The sequence below is a fragment of the Chrysochloris asiatica genome, unplaced genomic scaffold, assembly GCF_000296735.1.
Source record: "Chrysochloris asiatica unplaced genomic scaffold, ChrAsi1.0 scaffold00409, whole genome shotgun sequence".
In the NCBI taxonomy this organism is placed as follows: Eukaryota; Metazoa; Chordata; class Mammalia; order Afrosoricida; family Chrysochloridae; genus Chrysochloris; species Chrysochloris asiatica.
Genome location: NW_006408927.1, coordinates 718414 through 738108, shown reverse-complemented (window position 1 = coordinate 738108; position 19695 = coordinate 718414). Strand labels below are relative to the sequence as shown.

General features: G+C 56.8%; 2 protein-coding genes across 4 annotated transcripts in view; one reads left to right on the top strand and one right to left on the bottom strand.

Moving 5' to 3' along the window:
• Positions 1 to 2286, top strand: part of LOC102824711 (lipid phosphate phosphatase-related protein type 3-like) — a 31728-nt gene extending 29442 nt beyond the window's left edge. Inside the window, exons 6-7 of the mRNA XM_006876735.1 lie at positions 65 to 361; positions 913 to 2286. Of these exons, the coding sequence (XP_006876797.1) occupies positions 65 to 361; positions 913 to 2286 (1671 nt within the window). The remainder of the gene's footprint in view (positions 1 to 64; positions 362 to 912) is intronic.
• A 1585-nt stretch (positions 2287 to 3871) lies between these two features.
• On the bottom strand, positions 3872 to 12189 carry PTBP1 (polypyrimidine tract binding protein 1). Of its 3 annotated transcripts, none has more exons than XM_006876705.1 (13): positions 12101 to 12189; positions 10025 to 10055; positions 8348 to 8423; positions 8076 to 8248; positions 7671 to 7988; positions 7290 to 7575; positions 7035 to 7112; positions 6474 to 6622; positions 5322 to 5355; positions 4823 to 4915; positions 4505 to 4721; positions 4261 to 4338; positions 3872 to 4186 (listed from the first exon to the last, which is right to left on the bottom strand). In XM_006876705.1, exons 1-13 carry the CDS (start codon positions 12106 to 12108, stop codon positions 4054 to 4056), a joined length of 1674 nt encoding a protein of 557 aa, XP_006876767.1. In that variant the 5' UTR covers positions 12109 to 12189; the 3' UTR covers positions 3872 to 4053. The 3 variants fall into 3 exon arrangements, with proteins under 3 accessions (XP_006876767.1, XP_006876768.1, XP_006876769.1); XM_006876706.1 differs by having other exon boundaries at positions 4054 to 4186; positions 7035 to 7091; positions 12101 to 12108; XM_006876707.1 differs by lacking the exon at positions 7035 to 7112 and having other exon boundaries at positions 4054 to 4186; positions 12101 to 12108.
• Between the last annotated feature and the right edge of the window lie 7506 nt (positions 12190 to 19695).

The window sequence follows — 19695 nt, the reverse complement described above, 5'->3', positions numbered from 1 at the left end:
GTTCCCACTTCCTTCACAGACCCGCCCCTCAGCAGACCACGCCCTATATGACACTCCCCTTCAGATCCCGCCCCCTTCACAGGCCCTGCCCCTCAGCAGACCCTACTCCCTTCGCAGACCCGCCCCCTCCGCAGGCTCCCCCCACCAACTGACGCTAACACCACCACCACCCCTCCCACGCCGGCAGATGTACTTCAACTCTGTCATCTCTGACACCACGAAGCTGCTCAAACCCATCCTGGTGTTCGCTTTCGCCATCGCGGCGGGCGTCTGTGGCCTCACCCAGATCACTCAATACCGCAGCCACCCGGTGGATGTATATGCTGGCTTCCTCATTGGCGCTGCCATCGCTGCCTACCTGGTGAGCGGGGCGGAGTCTGAGGGGCGTGGCAGGCATCTGGGGCACAGAGGAGAGTGGACCACCAGAGGGGTTTTCGGGGGGGATGGCAAAAAGCAGCCATGGGGGACTGAGGGAGGAGGCAAGGGTCCAAGGGGCTTCAGGAGGAGAGGTACGGTCCCAGAGGGGGAATTGCTGCCTTGAGGGTCTGATGAGGAGGCAGAGATGTGACCCTGCCCGCAGGACGGGGTGTGTATGGGGGGAGATGTTGCCCTTTTATGGGGGGCAGATGGGGGCGCTCTGCAGGGCTGTCCCTTGACATTCTGGGCTCAGAATTGCCCCAGGTGCACAGTGTGGTTAACCATCACACCGGAATATGCTCCCATTGGAAGAAACTGCTACCCCCCGGCCCCCCTCCCCGGTCAGACAAGGCTATACCTACCCCTGGACCCCGTCTCTCCATGCTGTGCCTCGTTCCTCCAACACCCTTACAAAAGCTTGCCTCCCCCTCAGACTCTCCTGCATCTGCGTCCTGCGCCCCCCCCCCCCACCTCATTCCAGCATTCTCCCCCCAGGCCTGTCATGCGGTGGGCAACTTCCAGGCCCCGCCCGCGGAGAGGCCGGTGGTGGTCACAGCGGCATCCGCTAAGGACGCACTGCGCGCCCTGACCCAGCGCGGCCACGACTCGGTGTATCAGCAGAACAAGTCGGTGAGCACCGACGAGCTGGGTCCACCAGGGCGACTGGAAGGTGCTCCGCGGCCGGTGGCGCGCGACAAGAGCTCGCTGGGCAGCCTGAAGCGGGCCAGCGTGGATGTGGACCTGCTGGCCCCGCGCAGCCCCATGGGTAAGGAGAACATGGTGACCTTCAGCAATACGCTGCCACGTGTCAGCACGCCCTCACTGGACGACCCCGCTCGGCGACACATGACCATCCACGTGCCACTAGACGCCTCACGTTCCAAGCAGCTCATCAGCGAGTGGAAGCAGAAATCAATGGAGGGCCGCGGCCTGGGGCTGCCCGACGAGGTCAGCCCCGCACACCTGAGAGCGCCAGCGGAGTCCATGGCGGAGGAGGAGGAGGAGGAAGACGACGACGAGGACGAGGACGAGGAGGAGGAGGAGGGAGAAGAGGAGGAGGGAGGAAGTCCGGTGCCCCCCTCCCTCTACCCCACCGTCCAAGCGCGCCCTGGGCTCGGGCCTCGGGTCATCCTGCCACCGCGTGCCGGGCCACAGCCGCTGGTGCACATCCCTGAGGAGGGGACCCAGGCGGGGGCCGGCCTGTCCCCCAAGAGTGGCGCCGCCGTGCGTGCCAAATGGCTTATGATGGCTGAGAAGACCGGGGCGGCGGTGTCCGCCACGCAGCCCCGCGTAGCCAATCCGCCTCGGTTGCTGCAGGTTATCGCTATGTCCAAGGCGCCGGGTGGCGCGGGCGCTAAGGCGGCCGAGACAGGCTCGTCGTCCAGCGCCAGTTCCGATTCGTCGCAGTACCGGTCACCGTCGGATCGCGACTCGGCCAGTATCGTCACCATTGACGCGCATGCGCCACACCACCCCGTGGTCCACCTGTCGGCGGGGAACGGGCCCTGGGAGTGGAAGACGGCAAGCGGCGGTCCCAAGGGGCCGGAGGGCGATGGCACCTACGAGCTGGGTGACCTGGCGCGCGGCTTCCGCGGCGGGCCCCGGCCTCCTGGCTTATCACCCGGCTCGTCGGTCAGCGACGTGGACCAGGAGGAGCCGCGGTTCGGAGCCGTGGCCACCGTCAACCTGGCCACGGGCGAGGGGCTGCCTCCGCTGGGCGCAGCCGATGGGGCACTGGGGCCTGCCAGCCGCGAGTCCACGCTGCGACGCAAGGCAGGGAGCCTGGCGCTGGGCGAGCGCGACATGGGTGAGGCGGAGGCGGAGACCTACTACCGCAAGATGCAGGCAGCACGGCGGTTTAACGAATGAAGGCACTGGTGGGTGTGGCCAGGGAGGGGCTGCAACTGGTGGGGAAGCGGGTCTAGAAGGCTGGGGGGAGGGCGGGCAGGCACTGAGATCGTACCTCCGAGGAAATCAATAAAGGAGCGGGCAAAATCCCTTCTGAAGTCGTTTTCATTGTACTACCCCCCAGTCCCCATGGACACCATGCTAACCGGGGTGTAGGTAGGCCACACTGGATCCCTGGCTCCCCAAGCTGAAATGTCTGATAAAGTGCTGTGTAGACCATGGAGGGGGGTGATGTCAGGTCAGCCCATCCCACAGGTGGGCTCTACCACCCCCCAGATCAGGTGTAAATGGACGGGAGAAAAAAGACCCGAGCAGCATCAAGGACAGGTCCCAATGGAAAAGACAAAACAGATGCAAAGAAGTGTAAAGTCAAGAGTGCAGGATACAGAAGAAATTTATTCAAAGTCCCGAGTACAGACGGCCAGCTGCCTTCTACAACGTGAAGAAGAGGTCTACAGAAAAGGTACAAAGTTTGTTATAAAATCGTTTAATGCGGTTCTTGTGCATCACAGCCGTCGGCGGCACTGGAACAAACGTGCAGTGGTCACGCTTCCGCGGTTACAATACTGCCCTGTAATTGCTATCAAAATATACATCTGTCAGGATAAAAAACCTCCCTGCTGCCCCTGTGTCTGTCTCATAGGTATAAAAAGTCATAAATATGTACACCCTTGTTACACTCCTCCCATGCAGATGTGGGGGAGCAGGGGTCCCTGCTGCTATTGGAACCCACCACAGCTGATGGCTGAGCAGTTCCAGGACCCTGCCTCACCCTCTGGGTCCCAGCACTGGAGGCAGACAGAAAACAGAAATAACTTTGGTCCACAATTTGCAGGAAAAACAAAAACGAAGAAACCCTGAAGAAGTTTAAGAGCTTGTACCTCTAGACGGGTCACAAGTTAGGTGTGGAAGAAGGCCATGGAGACCCGGCCAGGGCTGGGGCCAACACTGCCCCTGCCCATCTGCTCCCCAGAACAAGGGGGATTCCTGCCTGGGACATCCCTCAGTAACAAGAAACAAAGAAATAGAAAGGAATACCACAAGGAGGAAGCTTAGATACACTTATACCATCTTTATCTTGCTATAAAAAGTTACGTCAAACTATTTTTTGCATATAAATGAAGAGATTAGAATATTTGGTCAAGTGGAAGTATTGCTAGGCACAGCTGTCTGCACTGCGGTTATAATACAGAGGGGCGAGGCCGCCTGCTCTCCGCGCAGGAAGGGGAATCACGTCACTTGATTAAGTGGGGGTGGGGGTGGGGTGGGGGTGTGGCTCAGAGGGCTTAGACTCCCCAGGCGTCAGTACATGATGGACGCAGAGTCTGTGGCCTCCTGTCCCCCAACACCTGCCAGGCAGCCCCCCCACCCCCAGACACAGGGTTTAAGGCACAAGGAAGCCACCTCGTGGTTGGAGCCCAGCCTGGCAGGGCCACGAGGTGGCTGACGGCAGGCAGGCAGAGAAGGCATCACTGTGAGAGTTGAGGGGGTGGGCGCCAAGCCATGGAACCCTCCACTCACGACAGGCACCGAGCTAGTGAGGTGGCCCCGTCACCGCAGGGTTAGAAAGTGGATTAGATTTAATTTTTTTAAAAACAGGTAAACTGATTTCTCTTTAAAAAAATAAAATCTCTGGTGGTAAGGTCACTTCAGCTGCTTTTTTTAAAGTGGCGTTTTCTCTGGAATGACGGAAGTGGTGGCGGGGCCAGGCGGGCGGGCAGGTGGGCCCTAGATGGTGGACTTGGAGAAGGACACACGCAGGTGGTGGTTCTCGCCAAGGTCATGGTTGTGCAACTCAATCAGGGCCTGGATGGCCTCCTCCACGGAGCCCATCTGGATCAACGCCATCTTGCGGTCCTTCCTGCAAGACTGGGGTGTCAGGAGGCAAAGTCAGGGAGCCATCAGGGGCGGGGAGGGGGACTGGCCACTACTTACTGGAAGAACTTGAAACCTTTGACCATGCCGCCATTGCTGGAGAAGAGGATCTTGAGGTCATCTTCAGATATTGAGGGCCTGTGACAAAGACCAGGGATGAGCCCAGATGCCCAGTCAAGTTCCCCTGGGGAGGTGGCCAGAATCAGCCTCCACGGAGTGAGGAGCACGAACCACTCACAGCTAAGAGCACATATCCTATTAGATTCAGGGTTTTATGATGAGGTGGGGGAGGGGTATGCCTTACGGGATGTTGGAGAGGTGTAGGGTGGCCGATGGGGGGAAGATATTCTGGAAGTTCTTGGAACCCGGCTTCTTGAAGCGGTGCAGAGGTGAGTTGCCATAGTCTTTAGTCAGCCCCTGGTCTTCCTGGCCCTCGCGCGGCAGCTGCACATTCTGGTGTTTGGACAACGTGATGCGCACTGGCTTTCCATGCAGCTTGTGCCCATTGAGGTGGCTCATGGCTGTGGCAGGACAGGATGTGGTTATGGGGGGACTATGGCCAACCGCAGCACCCTTCCCTGTGCTGCCCACCCCCCGCAGCACCCCACGGCATCCTGCTTACCCAGCTGGGCCTGGTTGCCGTCCGCCATCTGTACCAAGGCGTTCTCCTTCTTGTTAAACAGAACCTTCACCCGCTGCACATCCCCATACACACCTTAAAAACCCAACAAGGTCCTGATTGCGGAGGCCCCGGTTTCCCGCAGCCCCAACCCCCATCCCCCACGCCCCACTCCTTCTGCCCCTGGGGAACCTTTGACTACTAGTTACAGGGATGCCTTACAGGAACAACTAAGTTCAGCCAAAAGGTAATCAAATACAGGAGAGGTCAAGGCCAAGGAGCGGCCAACTGAGCATGCTACCAACATCGTAACTGTGGGACAGGCATGCGGGGCCATCCACCATGCGTACCCAGGAGCCGCACGCACGCACGCCACACGCACACACGCAAACCGAGCAGATGGTGCAAGGCTGAAGGCCAGCAGCAAAATCACAGTACACTTAGGGTGTCAATGACCGCCACTCACTGAAAACCAAGTAATAAAGGGTGAATGATAACATACCGAAGAGAATAAAGAGGCTTTGGGGTGTGACTCTCTAAGGACAGCAGAGCAAGGCAGCGGAGGGACAGGGAGAGGGAGAGTCAGGGGGAGCGAGGTTGGCAGTCGTCCACCACGAGGAAGGCAGTCCCCGCAGGCGTGCGACATGGTTGATGGATGACGGAGTTGTCAAGGTGGTTAATATTCCGGAGAGCAGGGTTTGGGGGGAATTTGTTTGGTTTTTTGGTTTATTTATGTTTTGTTTCAAGCAACAACAGGAAGCAGAAGAACCGTGCAGTCAGTTGGCAAAGAAATTCCGGATCAGGGCAAGAAAACAATCGGGAAAGGGGAAGGGGAGAAAAGAAAAAAGTAGCAAAAAACACAGGTCAGTAAATACATAAGAAAATAATGTAGCGTTCCATCAGTCAAGATCTATACACACATTACAAGTTACGGGTCCACGGCGCGGACACAGCGGGAGAGAAGCCCCTCTTCTCAGCATAGAGTGCAGGAGACAGCACTGGTGGGGGGGCCTCCACAAGGCCCACGCCAGAAACCCCCCACCCCACGCTCTGACCACTGAAGCATCGTCTCCTGCTGACCATGGCACAGAGAAGGAATTCTCTCAACAGGACCCAGGCCAGGCCGTGAGGGGAGTCTTGTTAGTTCACACCACGCCGTGTCTCCCTGGGGAGGCTCAGGAGCCAGAGCACCACCTTGGCCTGCTCTCGCCCACAGGAATTTGGCAGACAGGTAAAGAGCAGTCTGAAATGTTGATTAAATGGCAATCCCATCCATCAAGAGTTAAATATTTTGAGCATTTAGGATCGCATCAAGCTCTCTCTGAGGCAATTTGACAAATACAAATTCAGACACCATTTGGCACCTCTCCATCACAGGGCGGGCACCACGTGTGTAGTGGCTTCTCCCCATGGCACCCAGGTTTTGTTCCCCATCACTTTTTAGGTTGCTTCCACATAACAGAAAATATTTCAACTCTGAACATTATGGAATTGGAGACGTCAATCAGGATGTTAAGGAGACAGGAGACCGGCTGTGTGAAAGGAGAGTGGAGGGTGGGGCCCGAGCTGCCCCGAGAAGGCGCTAAGAACGCAGACCAGCATGAGGTCCCTGCACATTTTCCTGGGCTGAAACCTGGAAGGGAATTGCACGTACCTCAGGGTTAAGATTGCTGACCAGGAGAACCGAGTTCCCCGCCCCTGCCAGGCCGGGGATGGTGATCCGACCTGCTGCTGCTGCTGCGGCTGCCGCCGAGGGGATGGCCAGAGGGGCCAGGGCACCATGGACGTTGGGAACAGAGAGGCCTAGAAAAAAAGGGAGAGTTAGGTCGTGTCCAGCTGGGGAATGGGCCAGCCGGACGACACACACCCGGAAACCTTGTGTAACCACCAGCCGCCTCCACGTTCCACCACGTGCAGCCAGCTCCATGTGGGCCCCACCTCACCTGTATAACTCACCAGCCACTGAACTTGTCTACTAGGGGGCTCTCACTGGGCAGTTATCAACGGCCAGGCCGCCCTCCTGCCTGCCCCAACTGTTCTCCTCGGGCACAGCATACAACTGCCTGACTTGCTCTGGCCCAGCTCCCCAGAGGCCCTGTGACCTGCACACTCACAACTACACTGACCAGCCCACTGCGGCCACTGAGAGCAAGTATGGGCAGGCTATGTGGGCATGCAGACAGGTGGGGGGGAGGACAAGAGCAAGTCTGAGTACCTGCGGCTTGAGGAATGGCAAAGGTGGGAGGAAAACCAGCTCCTGCATACGGAGAGGCTGAGATTAGACCAGGTGCACCTAGAAACAAACGAGACGCTAATCACCGCACCCAGGCCTCCACCGCGGGCCCTTACAGCCCCACCTCACCAGGGGTCATCATCTGGGGGCTGGACAGGGGCCTCTCCTCCCCGAGGAGATCGCTCTTGCTGACAGAATCCTGGCGTTCACGCACCTCCACCTGCCAGGGTGTCTTACCGAAGGCTGCGGCCATGGTCTGATCCAGGGACGGCTGGCTGTCCCCTGAAGGCAGGTCGGGACGTGTGTAGTCTCGGCTCTTGTCGTTGTTGTACTTGACGTTGAGACTGGTGAGCTTGGAGAAGTCGATGCGCAGTGTGCAGCAGGCGTTGTAGATGTTCTGCCCGTCCAGAGACAGCTTGGCATGCTGGGCGCTCACAGGGTCCGCGTACTGCAGGAGCGCCTGGAACTGGTTATTCTTGGTGAAGGTGATGATTTTCAGAACCGTGCCAAACTTGGAGAAGATCTAGAGACAGCAGAGCAACTGGGTCAGGCTATGCCACGGAGACAGGACGCGTGTCGGGCCCACCGCCCACCCCTCCCCCAGGCGGGCACAGGTACCTGGTGGAGCACGTCCAGTGTCACGGGGTAGAACAAGTTCTCCACAATGACCCGCAGCACGGGGCTCTGGCCAGCCATCGCCATCCCGGCATCCATGGCTGCAGCCGAGGCGGCCAGGGCCTGGCTCCCTGACTGGACCGAGTTCACAGCCTGCAGGGCCGCCTGGGCCCGTGCCTGGTTGGGCGAGCTGTCGGTCTTGAGCTCCTTGTGGTTGGAGAACTGGATGTAGATGGGCTGACCACGTAGCATGGCGGCCACAGAGGTGTAGTAATTGACCATAGTGTTGGCTGCCTCCTCTGTGTTCATCTCAATGAAAGCCTGCAGGAGGGACAGGCGGCTTACAGGGCAGGCCCTCACCTCCCTCCCTCCCAGCTGGAAGAGCACCTGCCTGCCGGGCCGCCATACCTGGTTCTTGCCCTTCAGCATCAGCAGGTTGGTGACCTTCCCGAAGGGCAGGCCCAGGGAGATGACCTCCCCCTCGGTGACGTCACTGGGCAGCTTCCGGACATGGACCACGCGGGATGGGGCGCCTGAGCTCCTGCTATCCCCTTTAAACTTCTTGCTGTCATTCCCGTTGGCTGCAGAAAGTGGAGGTATGGAGGGACGACTTTCCCGCCACCCTCCTTCCCCAACACCCAGCGGGCCACACACAGAATGGGGACCCAGGACAGGGTTACCTGCAGAGGCAGAGTTGCTGCTCATGATAAAGGGCCCGTTGGTGACGCAGGTAGAGAAGAGCTCTTCAGATCCCCGCTGTAAGAGAGGACGCTCAGCCCAGACTGCCCTGGAGCAAAGGGCCACACAGACCTCCAACCTCCCACACATCACATCCACAAACGGATTCTCCTCCCCTTCCCCAGTTCCCAGGCTGACAAGAGCTGGTGCCACTGAGGTCCCCACAACATGGTTCCTGGGCCCCCCAAAAGGGAAACTGGGTTGAGATGCCCACCACCCCCATCTCTGTCCCTCAACTCTGTCCAAAGTCCGGGAGATGTCCTATCACACGGCTACTGGCAGACAAAGCCCCCTTGTCGTCCTGGACGGGCGTCCTATTTTCCAGCCCTTTCAGGAAACCCAACCTGCCCCGCTTTGTCAGTCTCAGGGAACGGGCGGGTGGGGTTAGGTTCTGCCCAGTCTTGCCACTACCACCACCCTGTCTCAGCGTGGACTCCCTGTTCACTTCCATCTGCCCAAGCTCCTCGGAGCCGCAGACCGCCCCCCCCAGACATTCAACACCGTACCCACAGCTGAGAAACTAGAGAAGGTGCTGTGGTGTCCCACCCCCCCCCAGAGCCGTGCCTGCTTACAGTCTGAGCTCTGTCCACAGCAGCCGCCCTCATCACCTGTGGGGTCTTCTACATGACTCTGGACTGTCATGGGATCAACAGATAGCTCCCACCCTTTCCTCAGAAGCCAGCTCCGAGCCCAGGAAGCGCCTGGAGCCCTGGCCACACCTGTCCCTTCTCAAGCACATGGTGGGGCGTCTGCCTTCCCTCCACCCTGCCAGCAAACACTCAGCACAGTGAGGCTGGCCGGATGGGAGGCCCTGTGGGGGGACAGTAGGGAGTGGACACGGACACAGCAGGAACCAGGAGACCAGAAACAGTTCCCCAGGTGCTGCTCAATGTGACTCTGGCCCTCACGTAAAAAAACCCCTCTAGGTGAGTCCCAAGCTCCACACAAGCCACCAAGAGGGCTGCCGTCACCACGCCGACCAACGCCCGCAAACCCTGAAGAGACCTTCCGCCTGTGAGCGCAGCGCCAGGCAGGGCGGGAATTTCCTCAGCGCATTCTTGGCCACTGGCCTGAAACCCTAATCACCGTTCCCATGACCACGACCATCTGCAGTGGGGCAAACCCTGACAACACAGGCCGACGTGCCTGCTCTGGTCACTTCAGCATGATGGGACAAGCCCAGCTAGGTGCAATGCCCTCTCACCAGGCCTCCTGTCCCTCGGATGCTCCCAGAGCACAGGGTGAGGGCAGTGTGCACCCACCCTGGGACCCCTGTTCCACCTGCCCTGCAAGCCCTCTTCTCCCAACAGGTGGCCTAGGAAACACCAGACCTAGCCAATTAAACCCACCAGTCGGCTCCAGCCTGCCTTTACCCTAAAATGCCATTTTTCACACACAAAAAAACCAAAACCAAGTTAACTGACGACTCTTGTCCTTGTAGGAAGCAGTGTTTTAGGGACCTGGCCCCAAGTTCAGTGTCAAAGCATGAACAGCTGAATGCAAGCACACCCCTGATCTCCAGCCATGCAATCCCACCCACCCCAAACACCAGGCCCCAGGAGGCTTTTATGAGTCCCTGTGCCCACAATGCACAGTGAAAAGGCAGTGAGCATGCCTACCTTTGTACCAACTGCTATATCTGGGACAATGCTGCGGAGAGAGAAGAGACACGTTAGCCAGGTGAGTGAGCTACCCCAGGTCCCCACTTCCAACCCCCCCCACCTGTAGTGAGAAAGTGAGCCACCCTCCATTCAAACCAACTGCAAAGGGGGTGTCCCCAGACATCTCCCAGAGGCCAAGGGCAAAACCCACCCCCTTCCTAACATCCTGGAGGAGGGAGAACTGCTGCTGTTGGCTTTCCAGAAGCCTGGAAGGAAGACCTCACCAATGTCCATTTAACCGCCCCAAGGAGGAGGTGAGAACTAGTACAAGTCTGTAAGGTGCTCAAGTTACTCATCAACCCCTGCTGAATACTGGACTTTCTCCTGAGCCTCAGCAAAGACTGGAGGAAGGCAGTGCCTCCAGGGCTTTGTAAAAGGTCAGGAACCCAGGCCGCCAGCCCCGCAACTCCACCTGCACTTCTCGTTCTCAGAGCAGTCTGGGTACCTGTACTCCCGACCTCATGGGGGCTTCACCTCTTCCCGACACCAGAAGCAGGTTTCTAACCGGATTGCTACCCAAGGAAAACCCAGTCCCCTGAAGCACCCACTCCCAGCCCAGTGGCCATTCATTAGCTCTTTGAAAAGCCCCCAGGGGAAGCTTGCAGGCAGGGACCCTTTAGGGCTGCAAAGCTTGCTCCTGTCCCTCCTGCCTTGCAGGTGGGGAACACCCAACGGGCTGAGCCGGGAAGGCTGGGTCTAACTCGCCACTTTGAATTCGCACGCAGCCCGTGCACGTGATGCTGCGGGCGGGCGCCGAACCACACCTCTCCGGATCGGGCCCCAGGGGAGGAACGGCACCCTATTACGGCTTTAAACCCCAGCACTTCCCCTCCCCCAGGAGAAAACCAAGACGGGACGGCCTAGTGAAGTGCGAACTCCTCTCCCGAGCAGACCTAGGTCTTCGCACCACAAAACCCACTCCTGTTCACGGCCCCACTGAAGCCGTCCACAGCCGACTTGCTAAAAATGACACGCAGTTCCAACAAGCTCCACAAAAGGACCCCGTTGGTCTTTCACCCAAGGGGGCGCATCCATAGCCTCCCGTCTTCTCTTCCAGGAGGCCTGGGACACTAAGTTTTGCTTCAAGTTAAGGAAATGGCGCGGGGCCGGGGGCATAGCCACTTCCGCGCTCCACTGTGACCTTGGGCCGCGCCGCCCAACCTCGCAGGAGGTGGAACAAAGGGGAAGGCGAAGCGAAACCACTCCGGGGAAGCGCGGGCGGCTCGGCCACCCGGTGAAACGCGACAGCAGGAAGGCACGGAGCGGTCCTGAGGGCCGGGGAGTGAGCCCACTCCCCAAGAAAGCCTCGGGCGCCAAAAGGGACGGCCATTCGGGCTCCGCGGCTGGGGCGGGCGGCGCCACCACTGAGCCTGCACCCTTCTGAGCGGGAAGGCAGCGTCGCCAAGGCCGCGCCCGGGCCCCAGGCGGGCGGGGGAGGAGAGGCCAGAGTCCGCGCGGCTGGAAAAGCGCGCTAGGAGGCCAGACGGGGCGCGGGAAGGGCCAACCCTGGCGCGCAAACCGCCGCGCACGCGCATCCAGTGCACGCGCAGGGAAATCCAAACGGGAAGCGGGAAGGGACACCGGCAGCGCGATTGCCGAGCACGCGCACAGTAAAGGCCGAGGGGCGCGCGCGGGCCGGACGGGAAGCGGGCCGGGCCGCGCGCCGCTGGGGCGGGGCGGACGGGAAGTGCTCAGCAACGGGCGGGGGGGAGGGGCACAGGCCGCCGCGTGCGCTCCGGACTAGCGCGTGGAGGCCGGAAATGGCCGGGGCCGCGGGGGAAGGGGTGTGAGACGGCGAGGATGAGGATGTGGGGTCAGGCCGGGTGGGGGCTCTCCGCCCTTCTACCCCTCTGGGAGCGCGGCCGCCTCGCGCCCTCAGCCCCGCTCCAGTGATGAGAGCTAAGGGAGCCAGAGACCCCGGCCCCCATTGGCCGAGATGAGCAGCGGGCGCGACGCTGGTCGTCGGCCGCGAGGCGACGGAGGGGAAGCCTGGGCGTAAGGAGAACGGCGGGCAACTGCAGAGCTATGACTCACCCGTCCATTGCACACACAGGAGACCCGAAGGGGACGGAGTGGAGGCGCCGGAATAGCAGGAACCAACCCAACGGCTCCGAGATATAGACTCACAAAATGGCGGAGACGCCCGAACACGTCCCCCGCGCGAGCTGCTCATTGGCTCCCGCCGCGACGAGGGGGCGGGCCGAGCTCCGCGGCCCCCTGCCCGCACCTCCCAATGGCCACAAGGCCACTCGAGGGGTGGGACCCAGAAGAATGGCAAACTCCTATTGGTAGAAATTGCCTTCCGTTTGCGCTCAAGGAGGAAACGGCCCTTGGGGTCCAGGGAAGAGGGGTGGGGGCTGGGAGAAGGTGGAACCACGTGACAGTCCCAGGGCCGGGAGCTGCCCTGTGGCGTGTGGCTTTGTGGGAGAAGCCATCTTGAGAGTGGGTACGTGGCGAGTCAGGCGGCGGGAAGCGTGCTTCCCTCAGGTTGTCGCCATCTTGCATACGGGCAGGAGCCGCCCCCCTCGGGCGTAAAGGCACAGGGAGGTGGGCCGCCATCTTGGAGTCGGGCAGGAAACCTATAGGACTTCATCTTGGTTTTGGGCATCTGGCCAAAAAGTTGGATTCAAACTGAGGCAAACTTCTAGGCTAGCTCACGGGCGGGGCACGCCGTCTAGCGCCACCCCTGCAGGTCTGGCTTCATGTCTACTGCGAGCCGCGGGGCCTGCGGGCGCGATGCGTTCGGGATTAAGCCCGAGCGGCCTTTGTTCGTTCCACTGCAGCCAGCCCGTACACAGTCCCGCCCCTGGCCGCTGTGCTGGAGAAACAGACCCAGGATGGGGAGACAGAGGCCCGGGGAGGTTCTTGCAGAATCTCACTCCTGTTGACCCTCCATCCCGGCAGGACAACACCCTACGCCATCTGGGGTCCACCAGGCCGGCGTCTCCTTTCTTCTCGGTGCCCGGAGCACGCTAACAGGGTGGTGGGCAGCCGAGGGGACAGGAAGGGGCCTGGCTGAGCTCCGGACGTTGATGCACCAGGTCGGAGGCTGGCAGGAGGGGCCTTGACGCTTTCCCGGGGGAGGGTTCTATCTGCGGGACCACAGCCCCCCAACACAGTCGGGGGACCACTAGGGCCAGCGGCCAGGTGGGCTGGGGGTCCGCTAACGCGGGTGGAACTTCCTCCAGGTTCCAAGCACAGGTCTCAGCCAATGGAGTCTGTAAATTCACATCCCATACAGGTCTTCTTGGTCTAATTAAAGCCCTTAGACCTCCCGTCCTAACCCCGGCCCTGTGTAGGTGGTGGAGCCTTGCCGACCAGCGCATTAACCCGCAGCGCTCTCAATGTGTTGGACTCCTAGCGCTGGACTGCCAACCACAAGGTCGGCTGTTCAAACCCACCAGCTGCTCCTCGGAAACTATACAGGGTCGCTATGGGTCGGAATCGTCTCAACGGTAGTTAACACCCAGTACCTGGGGTGGAGTCCGGGTGTGATGCTACAGGATAAGCACTGAACAGCTAACTTCAAGGCCAGTGGTTCAAATCCACCAGCCACTCCTTGGAAATCCTATACAGGGTCACTATGAGTCAGAACCCACTCCGTGGCACTAACAACAATGCTATTTCTGGGGTGATAGTCTCATTTGGGAATTGGTTTTCTTTGTTGTGTGACTGAGACTCACCTAAGATGTGTGTTAAATCAGTCTCTTTTGGAGACACAACCAAAACCAGACTCACTGACAAGTTGTTTTGGACTCACGTTGTTGTTCGGTGCCATCGAGTCAGTACCAACTCATAGAGACCTTATACAGAGCAGAAGGAAACACTGCCCGCTCCTGGGCCAACCTCACTACTGTTGCCACGCTTGAGTCCATCGATGCCGCCACTTGGCCAATCCATCTCACTGGGGGTCTTCCTCTTTTTCTCTGACCCTCCACCTTATCAAACATGACATCCTTCTCCAGCAACTGGTCCTTCCTGATAATACGTTTGAAGTATGAGGGACGAAGTTTGGCCATCTTGGCCTCCAAGGAGCACTCTGGCTGCACTTCTTCCAAAACAGATCTATTGGTTCTTTTGGCAGGCCATGGCACTTTCAGTATTCTCCTCCAACACCACAACTCAAAGGCATCAATTCTTCTACAGTCTTCCTTATTCACTGTCCAGCTTTCGCATCCATATGAGGTTATTGAAAATACCAGGGCCTGGGTCAGGCGCACCTTAGTCCTCAAGTTGACATCTTTGCTCTTCAACACTTTAAAAAGTTCCTGTGCAGCAGATTTGCCTAGTGCAATACACCGTCTGATCTCTTGATTGCTGCTTCTGTGAGTGTTGATAGTTGACCCAAGAAGAATGAAGTCCTTGACAACTTCAATCTTTTCTCTGTTGATAAGGATGTTGTTGATAAGGATGTTGTTGATAAGGATGTTGTTGGTAGGTGGTATCAAGTCAGTTCCCACTAACAGCAACACTACATACAATAGAATGAAACACTGCCGGGTCCTGAAACACCCTCACAGTTATTCCTTTTCCCCTGACCTTGTACCAAGTGTCGTGGTTTGAGCTGTGTCCCCGTCAAAATAGGTCGGCTTGATTGGACCAAGACTCTCAGTGGCTTGGCAGCTATGCAATGATCCCCAGTGATGTGGTCTGATGGGATAAACTAACAAGAGGATTCAGGGTGGAATTGATGTTAGGTGCAGTCAAGTCAGCCCAACTCATAGCCACGTTGTAGAGGGTTTCCAAGGAGTGGCTGGTATTCCATCCTGATCCCATGTATGTGCTGAGGTTCCCAAGGGCAGGGCGTGCAGCACGTTTTATCTTACAAGAGACACAAGGAGAGAGATGTGAGCGCAAGGTGGGCCTGCTTCCTGCAAGAAAGAAGCCGGGAGTGGAGCATATCCTTTGGATCTGGGGTCTATGCGTGTGACGCCCCTAGATCCAGGGAATGATTAGGGTCAAGACACACAGAGATCTCCAAGAAATGCTACACAAGAGGCCAGGCTTGTTCCCCGAATTCAGACTCGTAGCATCCTAAAACTGTGAGAAAACAAATCTCTGTTCGTGAAAGCCACCCCAGTGTGGTATTTCTGTTAGGGGTGCTCTAGAGAATGCAGGCACCAGACATGACATCCTTCTTCAGAAATTGCTCTGTTGATATTGTTGTTGTTGGGTGCTGTCCAGTTGGTTCTGACCCATATTGACCCTTGTACAAAAGTCCTGCACTATCCATCCTCACAATGTGTTTGACGCTATTTCTGTTGGCATTTTACAACCTCGAAAACATGGTGCTGGGCGAGAGAAGCCAGCCATCAAAGGTTACACACTGTCTGATCCCATCTCTGGGCAATGTCTGCGATATGGCCGGTTGTCACCTCTGCTGCTGCCTTTGTGTGGCCTCATCTCTCCGGTCTCTTCTTATCAGGACCCTTGTGAAGAGATCCCTGGTGGCTCTGTGACTAAAACACTTGACTGTAAGCCATCGATTTGAACCTGCCATCCACTCCATGGGAGAAAGTTTGCTATGAGTTGGAATACACACGATGTCCATGGGTTTTATGATTACAAATGGGCCTACTTACATAGTCCGGAAGCTCTCCCCAACTCAAGACCTTTAACTTAATCTCATCAGCAAAGACCCTTTGTTTCATTAAGATCCCCTCACAGGTCCCAGGGACATGGCATATCTTTTGGGGAGGCTGCTTGTAGACCCTCTGTCATTGCTTCCTGGCCTTGTCCAGGGACCTCCCTGTAAGGTCACCTGACACCAGGGTGGGCCTCCCTGGGTTGACCAAGGATTAAGGCCATGCCATGTACAAATCGGACTTCTAGTGTGGCACTGGGCTGCGAACCACAAGGTCAGCAGTTCAAACCCACCAGCTGCTCCTCGAAAATTATACAGGGTCGCTTAGGTCGGAACCGACTTGATGGCGCTTAACAACAACAATGTACAAGTCAGATATCACTGTGTGGAACATTTTGGAGAGAATGCCTCGCTACCTTCTGTGCGGATTTATTCAGGGAGCTGGGCCCAGTCTCGCCAGCCATCTGGTTCCTTCATGAATGATTCAGGGTGGTCGTAGACATGTGCATTTGTTTGAGAGTCATTTGTTTCTACGTCACCATGTTGAAAACGATACCTTGAGATCCTCCCACGGGTGAGTAAGACTGGAGGGAACCAGGTCAGCTAGAGACAGCTGGCATCCCAAGTCCTCAAAACCCCTCAAACGTTTGGCAGGGCCTCAGGTGTCTTTACAGACAAGGTGGGTGGTGGAAGGCCAGTGCCTCAATTTACCCCTTTATCAGAACATCTGCATTGTGACTGTCCCCCAGAAATGACTGTCATGGTTTCAGATGTATTTCTTTCCTTGAATATAAAAGTAACCGAATGGAGGTACAAGGCTGGACCTGGGCCTCCTAGGCTTCTATGTTGTTGTTGTTAAGTGCCATCGGAGTTGGTACCTACTCATAAATGCTGCCCCTATGCCAGTCCATCTCTCTGGGGGTCTTCCTCTCTTCCATTGACCCTCCACTTTACCAGGCAAGATATCCTTCTCCAGGGACTGGTCCCTCCTGACAATATGTCCGAAGTATGGGAGACGAAGTTTGGTCATCTTGGCCTCCAAGGAGCACTCTGGCTGCACTTCTTCCAACACAGATCTGTTGGTTCTTTTGGCAGCCCATGGCACTTTCAATATTCTCTTCCAACACCATAACTCAAAGGCATCAATTCTTCTACGGTCTTCCTTATTCACTGTCCAGCTTTCACATGCATATGAGGTTATTGAAAATACCATGGCTTGGGTCAGGCTTCTATGGCGAACTGGAAATTGATCCAAGCTAGCTATCCCACTCCGAGGCAGATACATACCAAAGCTCCTTGAACACAGATGCTCAAACCGACGCTTGCTACCAACGCTCACCATAGTACCCTTCACAACAGTCAAAAATTGAAAACAACCCAAGTGTCCATCAGCAGACGATGGACAGATGGCATGTGGTCCATCCTATAATGTAATATTGTTGTTGAGTTGGTTCCCACCCACAGGGACCCTGTATACGATTTCCAAGGAGCAGCTGGTGAGCTTGAACTTGCATCTTGCAGTTCAAAGCAATTTTGCAGTCCAGTGCACTAGCCCACAGGGTATATATATATATATATCATCATATGATAATATAGCGTTATATTATCCAGCCATAAAAAGGAACGAAGGACTGATACAGCATGGAGACAAATCACTTTATGTGACCTTGGTACTTTGGAAAAACAGCTTGAGAGATTTCCGCCCTCTTGCCCCCAGCTCTGGGGAGTTCTGATGCCCTACTTTTGTAACCCAGAGGGTTTGTGACTCTCCTCTATGTTGATTGACATTTTCTGCCCAGTCCCTCCTTCACCTTGCCCAAGGCTACAGCCTGTGCCCTGTGATTGGTCACTTTTAATGCACCTTGCAGCAATTGGTCAATATAGAATGCAAATGTGTAACTATAGGTTATTATGCAAATGAAGTATCTGTAACTTACCAACACTGGGTTGGTACTGTCTTGAAAAAAGTACTCCTCTTCAAGGTGACTGTTCCCCTCTCTCACTGTGCTCTTCAAAGGGTGGTCCCAGCCTGAAGACACAGAGAGAGACTGGGGTCTTTCTGCTCAGTGCCCATGGCCCATGGCTCAGGCAGAAGAGGCAGGCCCCAGGCCATCATTCCATGGTCAATCTAGAGCCCCTGACCACCGGATGGTGCCAGATGCCCAGGCTACAGAGGGCCTCCACCCTCATGAAGGGAACAGGACAATAACCTGGTAAACACCGACAGGCAGTCATGGGCAGCTGACTGTGGGCCTGCAGGAAGTGGCTGCTGGAGAGAGAAAGCCAGGAAGGGGCTGGAAGGTTCCGGAAGGCCTTGAGAGGAGGTAGGGGTGCAGGAAGGAGCTGAGAGGTAGCAGGACAGGCTGGACCCGTAGGAGGACATTCACTGGAGGGTCCCACCTCGATGGCCTTTGGCTCCCTGGGGAGCTGGGTCTTGTGGATGGCACTGAACGAGAGGGAAAATGTGGCATTGTGTGTGGGGGGTGGGGCTGTAAGGTGGGTCCCTGAAGACCCATCCTAACCTCAGAACCTGTGAGTGCGCCGTATTTGGAAAAAGGGACTTTGCAGATGTGATGAAATTAAGGATCTCAAGATAAGAGCATCCTAGGTTGCCTGTCGTTATGAGTTGTGCTGGCTCAGGAGCATGGGGACCCCACATACAGCAGAAGGAAGCACTGCCCAGCCCAGTATCATTGTCACCATTGCTGGACAGCTTGAGTCCACTGTTGGGGCCTCTGCATACTTTCAGTTCCTTTCAACCTTGAGGGCGCATCTCCCAGCACCATATTGGATAATGTCTTTGGGGATCCATATGTTCATTGGCTGATTTTTAGAAGAAGATAGCCAGACCTTTCTTCCTGGTCTGTCTTATCTGGAAGTTCTGCAGAAGCCTCTTCCATCATGGATAACCCTGTTGGCATAGCTTCTAGCACCACAGTGTCACACACCGACAGACAGGGATCCGTGATTAGCTCTTGTTACTAAGTGCCATCAAGTCAGCTGCTTCTCATAGCAACCCTGTATAGGGTTTCCGAGGAGCGACTGGTAGGCTTGAACAGCTGACCTTGCAGTTAACAGTCCAGTGCTAATCCTACAGTGCCATACCGGGACTCTGACTATCTGAATAAGCCCTAAATCCAATGACAAGCGTCTTTACAGGAGAAAGAGAGATTTCGTAAACAGAAAAGATGGTCATGTGACAACAGGCCTGGGGGCAGCGGTGGGGCAGAATGCCCCGGCCACCAGATGCTGGGAGAGACAAGGAAGGACCCTCCCCCAGCCCAACTGTTTGAAGCCATTCCTGTGTGGGCTTTGTCATGGTGCCCCAGAACACCCAGACAGACCCAGGACAGGGGGCCAGGGGCAGGCTCGCCGTCGCACAGCAACGGGAGATGACAATGCGGTGTCCCCAGCTCGTTTCCACAGCCTTGCACAATTTATTAAAAGGGAGACATCTTGATAGGAGCAGAAATGTGAGACTGTGTAAGTGATCCAGACATCACCTGTCCACCGCCAGTCCAAGGTCATTCACCGTGCCACCCGGCCCTCGGCTGGGGTGCACTGAGGGCTCAAGCCACCGGGGGAGGGGCTGAGCCTGGGACCTCTGTGTCCTGGTCTGGGTGGGGCACAGAATGGACCCAAGGGGCGTTAGTGGGGTGTGAGATGCTAGACGCCGCAGAACCGTGGCTCCCACGTTCTCAGGAAGTTTTAACCCAGTGTTATCCAGATCTTTGTCAGGTGTAAGGCCTGCTTGCTCTTCAACAAAAGAGGGAAAAAAGGTCAAACCACATTGAAGTGCAGCCAGAGCGCCCCCTGGAGGCCAGGATGACCAAACTTCATCTCTCATACTTCAGACATATTGTCAGGAGGGACCAGTTGCTGGAGAAGGAGATCATGTTTGATAAGGTAGAGGGTCAGAGAAAGAGAGGAAGACCCCCAATGAGATGGATTGGCCAAGTGGCAGCATCGATGGACTCAAGCGTGGCAACAGTAGTGAGGTTGGCCCAGGATGGGGCAGTGTATTGTTCTGCTATGCATAAGGTCG

What these genes read in the sequence shown, in the direction of transcription:
- PTBP1 (XM_006876705.1), bottom strand. An exon ending in ATATAGCAGTTGGTACAAAG is followed by an intron (nt 8,424 to 10,024) that starts GTAGGCATGCTC and finishes CCTCTCTTACAG; the next exon opens with CGGGGATCTGAAGAGCTCTT. An exon ending in TCAGCAATCTTAACCCTGAG is followed by an intron (nt 5,356 to 6,473) that starts GTACGTGCAATT and finishes TGCTGTCCTTAG; the next exon opens with AGAGTCACACCCCAAAGCCT.